This window comes from Ursus americanus, chromosome 33 (assembly GCF_024610735.1).
Source record: "Ursus americanus isolate L20-20 chromosome 33, mUrsAme1.1.p, whole genome shotgun sequence".
Taxonomy (NCBI): Eukaryota; Metazoa; Chordata; class Mammalia; order Carnivora; family Ursidae; genus Ursus; species Ursus americanus.
This window is the reverse complement of record NC_142159.1, coordinates 11354304-11363531: the sequence shown is the minus strand read 5'-3', so window position 1 is coordinate 11363531 and position 9228 is coordinate 11354304. Positions and strand designations below refer to the sequence as shown.

The window sequence follows — 9228 nt, the reverse complement described above, 5'->3', positions numbered from 1 at the left end:
GGGCAGCTGGCTCTGCCATGCGTCTCAGGCCGGGGTCCACAGCATCACCCCCTCTTCCCTCTTGGCACAGGGTAGGGAGGAAGGGGTGACGCCAATGAACTCCAACCGTGCTCTATCCAAATGCTCCGGAGGGTTCTGGAGAAAATCCCTCCTTGTGTGCTTCATCTGAGTCTCCGCCCCCAGATCTCCAGCTTTTGAAAGTGGCCTGGAGAGGGAAATTGTTTTCCTTTCAAAGAAGGATATATAATAATAATTGTTCCCATGCCAGAATGTAGAGATTAAGCATGAGACCAGATTGATGGGCCCAACCCACGAACCACTATATTCTGTGGGAGGGAGTCTCTCAGGGGTAAGGCAGGGTTTTTCCACATCTTGTCTCATAACCCGCTGTTGGGATATAGGGTGCTGAGGACTGTCTCAAGCAGTGGGTTGTGACAGTAGCCACAGGATTGTTGGGGGAACAGCTGCAGACCTGCTGTTCCTAAGCTGACTCCCACCCCATTCTGGGCCGATAGAATTTTATTTATTTGCTCCCGTGGATAAGCGCACCTTGGGCCCCACTTTCTCCAGGATGCCAACTGCACTAGCTGTGTGCGAATGACGTATCTTGTGCATTTTAACTTTGTTTTCGTAATATAAATATTCTGGTTTTGTATTTTTGTGTATTTTAATCTTAAGGCCCTCATTCCTGCACTGTGTTCTCAGGTACGTGAGCGATCTCAGGGATAAGTCGGCAGCAGCTCCGGGTCTGCGCAGCAGGGATGCTTGGTTTGATCACCAGGGAGAACATCTGTTTGGAGTGCATAGCCTGTTGAACTACCTCATTTTTGGCAATTAGAGCTGGCTTTTCTGTCATAGTGTTCTCTTGAAACCCCTCTACCTTCAGTGAGCCATGGGAGACTAGGTTTCAACTCAGTTGCCCCATGACTTGATCTCCTTCTACTGGAAGATTGGAAATAGGTCTGAACAGGAAAAGATGGTCCAGGAAGTAGTGTCAGGAGAGGCCGCACCAGCTGAAAGGTGCCGAGGGGAAGCCAAGATTCGTTGAGGATTGTCTATACGTGTACTAAAGGGTTCCTGTTCCAGACTTCTAATCCCAGGGCACGGGACTCACTTTACATACCAGATCCATCCTTCACTGGATTGGGCTAGGCCTACCATGCACAACAGGGTGTGTGGGTGTGTGTATGTGTGTGGGTGTGTGTGTGCACGTGCGCGTTTTGAAAATGAGTTGGTAAGGATAGGTTTAAGAAGAATAACTCTGGACCTATCTTGAGCTGCCCAGGGATGGGTGTATGAAGCAAAGGCTAAATTTCTTAACCTTTATAAATTCTGGGCTTTTCTTGTTGGCTTCCAGAGAGACCATAAGCCGTAGCTTCTTCGCGGTGTCCAGAGCCAATGTCCTGCCCTGCAGCAGTGATGAGTGTCGTGGTAGCGAAGGGGAAAGGTTTTATTTACATGCTGTGAGATCACCACAAACCTACCTCACTGTGTTGAAACGGGGCAAATGCAATAGAACGCATTGGGTGATGTGTGTCTGATCCTGGGTTCTTGTCTCTCCCGCTTGCTGCCCCCCTCTAGTTATCGTATTTGTCTGGGTTTTGTAGGACTTCACGAATAGCGGATTGGGTGATTGCTAGGTGGCCTGGTTTGTGTAAATATAATGTGTTGGTCTTCTCCATGTTCTTTTGGGGTTTTATTGTTTACAAACTTCTTTTGTATTGAGAAAAATAGCCAAAGCATCTTTGACAAAAGGTTCTGCACCAGGAAAAGAATCTGGAACATAGCTTGGTGACCCCTCTGGAAGTGTGGCGGTCTTGAATCAGCCTTTTTTTTTTTTTTTTTTTTTTTGGTGTGTTCCCTTCCCCTATTTCCTCTTTTGGGACAGATCATCTGTCCTAAAAACTTAACTCCTACCCTACCCCTCCTCTATTCCCCCTCCCTCAAAAAGCCCGCCCATATAACACATTTACATCTGGAAGAAGCTAAGAACACTTCCTCCCTTGCTCCCAATCTCCTGTGCCAAGACCATTCCTTGATGTGATTCATATTAATGTGCTTGTATTTGGTTGGAACAAACCTATTTTAATCTCCAGTCTTAAGGTAGAAGCAGAAGCAATGTGGAGGGGGGCTTCCATGTAGAAAGTAGGGTCGGGAGACCAAGAAAGGGAAGATGAATGTATATCCGAGTCACTCAGGAACTTTTATGCAGGTGCAAGAAACTTATGTCAAAGTGGCCACAAGATTGTTTAATAGGAGACGGACGAATGTAACTCCATGTTTACTGCTAGAAACCAAAGCTTTGTGTGAAATCTTGAATTTGTTGGGGGGGTGGTGGTGGTAGGAAAGCTGTACCTATCTGTTCTTTCCCTGATCCCTTCCCCTCATTTCTGAACTGCAGGAGACTGGGCCCTCTGGGCTGCAGTGACTCCATCTCTGGGGAGTGTTTATTTGACGGTTGATTTTGCTGTGCCGGGTACTTCTTTCCCACTCGCTATTATTTTGTAACACACATGCTGACCCTTTTCCCTTCTCTCTTTACCCTGGGAAAATACAATGAGTAAATAAAAACTTATTGGTACTGAAACTGTCCTCTTGTTGGATCTTTAGGGTGTTTTTTCTTCCGTAATTCCTACCTTCTTGGATTGGAACTCAGAAGTCACAGAAGAACCATTACGTTTCCTGTTCAGCCATTTTGTTAAAAATGAATCTTGAAAATTCAGTCCTCTTAGCACCTCCATTACAGTGGATTTTTGTTTCTAGTTAAGGCCTCTTGTCCTTTTCCTTGGAAGCTGCCACATTCAAGAGGGGATTAGGAGCTTGGCATGCATAAGAATGGGGTTGCCTGTGCCACTGCCTGGGATGAAAGGATGGGGCCATGGCTTGGGGCATGAGACCCTAATACTTTCTCCCCTGCTCCTCAAAGCCTTTTACAAATCTTAATTAATTAACCCCCTGCAGCACCCCAGGGAGGGAAATATGTGGAACTAGGGAAATTGAGGCCAGAGGAAGTAACACTGATTAGCTATACAAAAACGTTAACGTTTTCTTTGAGCCCAAGTGTGCTAGCCTTCTAATGAACATTGTATTTTAAAACATCTAGTCCCCGCCCCATAAGAGGGGATTTAAAAAAAAAATTGGAGGCATGCCACCAATTACACAAAGTGTACAGAAACGGCAGGACAAAGGTAAGAAGTTTCATTCATCCACTCCAGAGACTTCATACCAAAAGTCAAAGCTGACCATGGAAGTTGCTAAGAGCAAACTACAACAGGGCTTCAGTAAATGGTCTTCTTGTAAAATTGAAGTAATCAGCTAGGCTGAAACTTAATTCCCAGGGTGCAAAGTAGGAAGGATGGAAAAGCTTAAGACTATTCATGGGTGGGTTACTCATCTGTAGGGCCTTCTTTGATCATGGGTGTTAAAAGCAACCCTTTCACGAGACATGATGAACTGGGAGTTACCAGTGCAATAACTCTTCCTTGCCTTGTTTCCTTGATGAGACTACAGTCCCAAGTGAGAAACTACAAGAAGGTTATTTAGAAATTGCAAAGTTTTTTCCTTTTTTAATTTTGAGAAAATTAAACTCTTAGTTTCTTTTGTGAGTCCCTCAAGTTCCCACAACAGTTTTCCTTAAAGGTTACAGAGCTTAGTGCCTTCGATTTTTCTCTCAGGGTTAATCGATGGCCTTTCAGTTATTTTATGTCATTCTTGGAGCACAGCTCTCTCCAGCCTCAACCCCATTTTGAGTTGCTCTGGGTAGGTCCCGAGAATCCGAAGATACTAAAATATGAGTGCTTTAAAGCAGTACAAAGTGGATTGATAACTAAGTTCGTCTGTGAGACTGACTAGGGCTAGTAAGTTACCAAACGATTAAATCCACTAAATAAAACTGCAAGCAATAAATAACAGAACTTGAAAGTCTGGAACCAGGAGCCCAACGCCCACTTCCTGGGCCTTCCAGCAAGCAACACACTGTCCAGCCCCATTTCTCAACAGTCCTAACCTGCCACCAGCAGCCGCAAAGCCCTTGCCCTATAGGGCAGCCTGCCCGAGGCCTCCCAATCTGGGTCTACAGCCCTCCCCACTCCCCCAGGTGATCGCTACCCCGCAGGCCGGGTCCCCAGCACGTGGCCCAGAGCCCGCTCGCCCTCCCCCCCTCGGTCACGTGAGCGTGCCGCTCGCTAGCTCCCTCTCACCATCTCCTTCCCTCCCCCCACTCTCCCTTCTTGACTCCCGGGAGCGCCGATTTCGCCCGGAACGCTAGCACCGCCCCTCCTCCCAGGCCGCAGGCGCAGGGCGGAGCCCCGCCCATTAGGTGACGGGTGGGCGCGTGTTCCAGCGCCCAGCGATGACGTGCTCTTCCAGCGCCACGTCGTGAGGAAGTGGAGCAGTTGGAAGGCGCCGGCCGGAGCAGAGCAGTTGCTGGGTTCAAAGGGCGAGCGAGAGGCGAGAGAGGTGACTGGGCGGGGAGGGAGTTGTGGGAGAAACAGAGGGGACAATGAAAGAGATGAGTGAGGGAATAAATAATTTGGGGAATACTGAGGTTGGAGGTGACGGGGGCGACACCTGAAGGGATTAGTGTGTTGGAGCGCGGAATGGGAAACGGTCTTGGGGAAGATGGAGAAGGACGAAGCGGGGAGGGATCAGGATGTGGGCACTGTGATGTGGCAGGAAGCAGACTTGGATGTTCAGGAAAAGTCAGTGCAGATACCGAGGAAAAGGGGATAGCAGCAAGGTCCACAAGCCAAAACCAAGGAAAGGCCTTTGCCCCGAAGGTCTCATTGGCTTATAAACTCTGGGTGGTGAAGAATTATAGGCTTAGACCAGTGTTTTTGGATCCTGAACCTGGCTGCTCTCCACAGTCCGGATAAATCCCTACAAAGTCATCCGAAGCTGTTTGCAAGTTCTAGTGATTTATTCTCTTTGTTGTTTATCCAGGGTTACCTGGCTGGTGTCTTCTTGTTCTGGGCTCATCTTCTGCGAGGGCAGGAGCTATGTCATGGATCAAGGAAGGAGAGCTGTCACTCTGGGAACGGTTCTGTGCCAACATCATAAAGGTGAGTACCTGCTGGCCTCCTGGTTAGTTGTGTCAAAACCTATTATTAAAATTGAGTAACACATGATGTTAAGTGGAGTTTAACAATGGAACCAATGAGTCTTTGAATTGCAAGGTAACTTCCAGGTCTACATTTCTGGCAGATTATTATTCAACTTTCATATTTTCAGGAACCCCAGGACCTCCCAATGTCATTGGGCAACCTGGACTGTTATGTCTTCTTTATAGGGAGCAGAAATTTTTTACTTGGAACTTTAAGCTATTTTTCTTTTACTGTTCTCTGGATTTAGATAGAATAATCTTTCCTTGGTGTTGCAGTAGAGCATAATGATTAAGAGTTTGGGCTCTAGGGGCGCCTGGGTGGCACAGCGGTTGGGCGCCTGCCTTCGGCTCGGGGCGTGATCCCGGCGTTGTGGGATCGGGCCCCACATCAGGCTCCTCTGCTATGAGCCTGCTTCTTCCTCTCCCACTGCCCCTGCTTGTGTTCCCTCTCTCACTGGCTGTCTCTATCTCTGTCAAATAAATAAAATCTTTAAAAAAAAAAAAAAAAGAGTTTGGGCTCTAGAGACAGACAAACAGAATGAAAGTCTCAGTCTATCATTTATTAACCATGTGACTTTATATGGTTGTTTTGAGGATGAAATGAAACATACACCGAAAACAGCACAGTGTCTAGCGGTTCTTAATTACTGCTATTATTGAGGCTGTTTTCAGCTGTTTGAAGACTACAACCATTCTATTTCCTACACCCCCATACTTCCCCAAATCTTGGCTCTGCGTTTTTCTGGGGATCACAACAATGTTATATTTTCTGCACAGAACGGGTTTGAGATTGAAGCCAGACAGCCTGGTTTTGTCTTTCAACTACAGTGTGTCAGGCAGTGGGTAGCAGCGAATTTATGAGTCAGCAAGCCTTATACCCCACCCCCCCACACACATTCACACACAAATGCCAAGTGATCTCAGGCAGGCCAGGAAATAGAAAGCATCTTCTTGGGGAACCATTGCAGTCGTGTGTTGGGAAGAACAAGCTGCATGACTTGACTGGAAGTTTTTTAAGACTACACGTGGAGGACAGAGGTGCCTGGTTCGCTCAGTCGTTAAGCGTCTGCCTTTGGCTCAGAGCGTGATCCTGGAGTCCTGGGATCAAGCCCCACATCAGGCTCCTCCACTGGGAACCTGCTTCTTCCGCTCCCACTCTGCCTGTGTTCCCTCTCTCGCTGGCTGGCTGTCAAATAAATAAATCTTAAGAAAAAAAAAAGACGACACGTGGAGGACAAAAGCTGAAAATGTTGGAGAAGCATGGGGGAAGCAGTCAGTGACGAGACCCTTCAGTGAGGGAAATTAGGCTAAGGAGTGTATTTTTGCTGTGATAGACAACAAAAGGCTGCGGTAAGCCAGATAAGACATTTTATTGGATCCCCAAAATGTCTTTTTTGTTTGCTTTGAAATGGCTGCTGACATTTACATTTTGATAAAAATCCCAATGCTTGGCTTCTCTTGTGTAATTAGAAGAGCAACGTCGAGCCCCCTTCCCTGTGTGGCAGCGATTGGATAGAGTGGATTCCTCTTTTCTGCGGGGGATACCCTTGCCACTGGACCACAGCTGGCAGTATCGTTCCTCTGCTTTCCAGGTGGAGACATGAAAGCAAAGTGGTGGTCAAGCGTGTGTGGTTAAAAGACGAACTCTGAAAGCATACAGACCTCAGTTTGAATGACTGCTTTGCCTTTTCTTAGCTGGGTGACTTGTGCAAGTCACTTGACCCCTCTGAGCCTGCTTTTTCGCCCATGAAATGAAGCTAATTATATTTACTTTATAGGTTTATATGAAAAAAAAACTGAGATGAAGTATAAAAAGCCTAGCATAATACTTGGCATGTAGTAAGTGCTCAATATAAATGAATATAAATAAATAAGTAAAAGCACTTAATACCCACTTATTGAGTCAAAAGCTCAGAATACCCAGTTCCCTTCCTCAGGGGGGCTTTTATCATTGAACTCAAGCCTAACAGCCTGGGGTGTAGTGTCTGCCTGTATGCATCATTTGTCTTCTTACTTCACAGGCGGGCCCAATGCCCAAACACATTGCCTTTATAATGGATGGAAACCGTCGCTATGCCAGGAAATGCCAAGTGGAGCGGCAGGAAGGCCACTCACAGGGCTTCAACAAGCTGGCTGAGGTAAGTGTGGGTGGCAAAACCCAGTGGGAACAGTCTGTGGAGAATTGGACTATAGCTACAAAATCAGGCCCTTAGTTTCCTGTGGTTTGAGAGTATTTTTTTTTTTTATAGCTGTTTGTTTTGTTGCTTGCTATAGGTCTCTTATCAACATTAACAGAAATTAAGTTATATAGTGAATCATCACAGAATATTAGAAATAAGAACAACATTGACTTCTCTTACCACCTCAGTAAACCAGCAGTTTATAGTTTTCTGTGATTCATCCCAGTCCTTGTAATGTGTTCTAACATGACTTAACGTTTGTAAAATTACACATGTATTTTTAGTAACCTTATTTTACGTGGTATTTTGGCAAGTCTTTTTCTAGGTTGATATATAGCTTTTTAACTATATGTTTTAATGCCTATAGAATATTTTATTATGAGGATCTGACATAATTTGTGTAGCTGCTTCACCATTATCAGATCTTATAATTAGTTCCATTTTAGAATAAATTTTTTGAAGTAACATTTCTGGAGCAGAGGTAGGGCGACTGCCTATCCTGGTTTGCATGAGGCCTTTTAGTGCTTAAACTGGGAAAAGTTCCAGACAACCTGGGTCATCACTCTAAACTAAGATCAAGGGCATTTTATGCATTTAATGCATGTTGCAAATTGGAAAACATGAAATAACAATAAGAATGGAATATTATCTGTCCTCATGAAGCTAACTTTAAGAACAATGGAAATACGGTCTGGACAGACCTCAGCTTCCCAGCACAAGAACATGGCCTGATACCAGGGCAGTGATATTCTTTGCCTTGAGTGAGTGGATGTGGGGCTCAGTTGAACACCCTGAGGAGGTCTTTGGGTTTGTTGACCCCAGCTTCTCTTTTGTGACTAAGCAAGAAGCAGTTTGCCCAGTGCTTAGGAGCTTAATTAAGCTCTGGGGTCACTTAGAACTTGTCGGCACCCCTGCTCTGCCACTTCCTGGCTTTGTGACCTGCAGCAACTTAGACAGCTTCCCTTTGCCTTGGTTTCTTTGTCAATAAAATAAGGACAACAATAATTTCTACCTCCGGAGATTATGTAAGGATGAAATAAGATGGCACGACGAAAAGCACGTGGCAAAGGATTTGGCATAAAGTGCTCAAAAAGTTGGCATCGTTATCATAAGCAGATATCTTGACTGGTCAGTGGTAGGTTCCAACCCAGATGTGCCAGCCAAAAGGTGGCCTCCCCGTAGTCTGTGCAGCCTGACTCCATTCAAGTGTCAGGTTCTCACTGGTAATTTTTCCAAGGTGGCAACGAATTGGGCTGTGTGTATGTCTGTTAAGGGATTAGAAAGGCAGCTCTTTTCAGCTTTTTTTCTTCACGTTCAGTTCTGATTGAATGTCTTCTGTCCCCTACCTTTAACCTCCAGGCTCCCTGTCTCAACACTATTATTCTCAGCTCTAGTTAGTTCTCTACCTTTAGTGGTTCTGGGTTAGAGCAGCCTCAAGCGACTGGGTTTAAGTATGAGTTTCACTTCTCTTTTCATTGGGGTAGAATTTCATACGGTGAAATGCACAAGGTGGAGTTTTGACAGTTGCATTTACCCATCTAATCCATACCCCTGTCAAGATATAGAACATTTCCATCTCTCCAGAAAGTTCCCTTGTGCCCCTCCCTTCCCACTGAAACCCTATCCCACCTCGTCTTCCCCTCTTGAGGCAACCACTGTTCTGATTTCTATCACTAGAGGTTAGTTTTTGCTGTTCCAGAACCTTATATAATGGACTCATACAGTAGAGTTGTGGCCTTCTGACACATTTCTTCCACTGTCTGAACCTCAGTTTTTCTCTGTAAAGTAGGCATGAAGACAGCAATGCCACTCTCAAGAGGTTGTTCAGAGAATCGAATGAAATAACATATGTGAAAACCCTTCGTAGACTTAAATGCTACACAGCTGTGTACTCGATGTCTTTGTTATAACTCATCAGCCTGTCAATCTAACAGAAAAAATAAACTT

The 9228-nt window shown here is 45.5% G+C and overlaps 1 protein-coding gene across 5 annotated transcripts in view; it reads left to right on the top strand.

The window, feature by feature from the left end:
* Window positions 1-4356: 4356 nt before the first annotated feature.
* The window catches only part of DHDDS (dehydrodolichyl diphosphate synthase subunit), a 30242-nt gene continuing 25370 nt past the window's right edge, over window positions 4357-9228 (top strand). For 4 of the 5 annotated variants that reach the window (XM_045782146.2, XM_045782145.2, XM_045782143.2 and 1 more), the window contains exons 1-3: window positions 4357-4458; window positions 4942-5060; window positions 7123-7239. In XM_045782146.2, the coding sequence (XP_045638102.1) occupies window positions 4998-5060; window positions 7123-7239 (180 nt within the window). In that variant the 5' untranslated portion in view covers window positions 4357-4458; window positions 4942-4997. Of the gene's footprint in view, window positions 4459-4941; window positions 5061-7122; window positions 7240-9228 lie in introns of those variants that run through there. The other variant, XM_045782144.2, reaches the window with a different exon arrangement.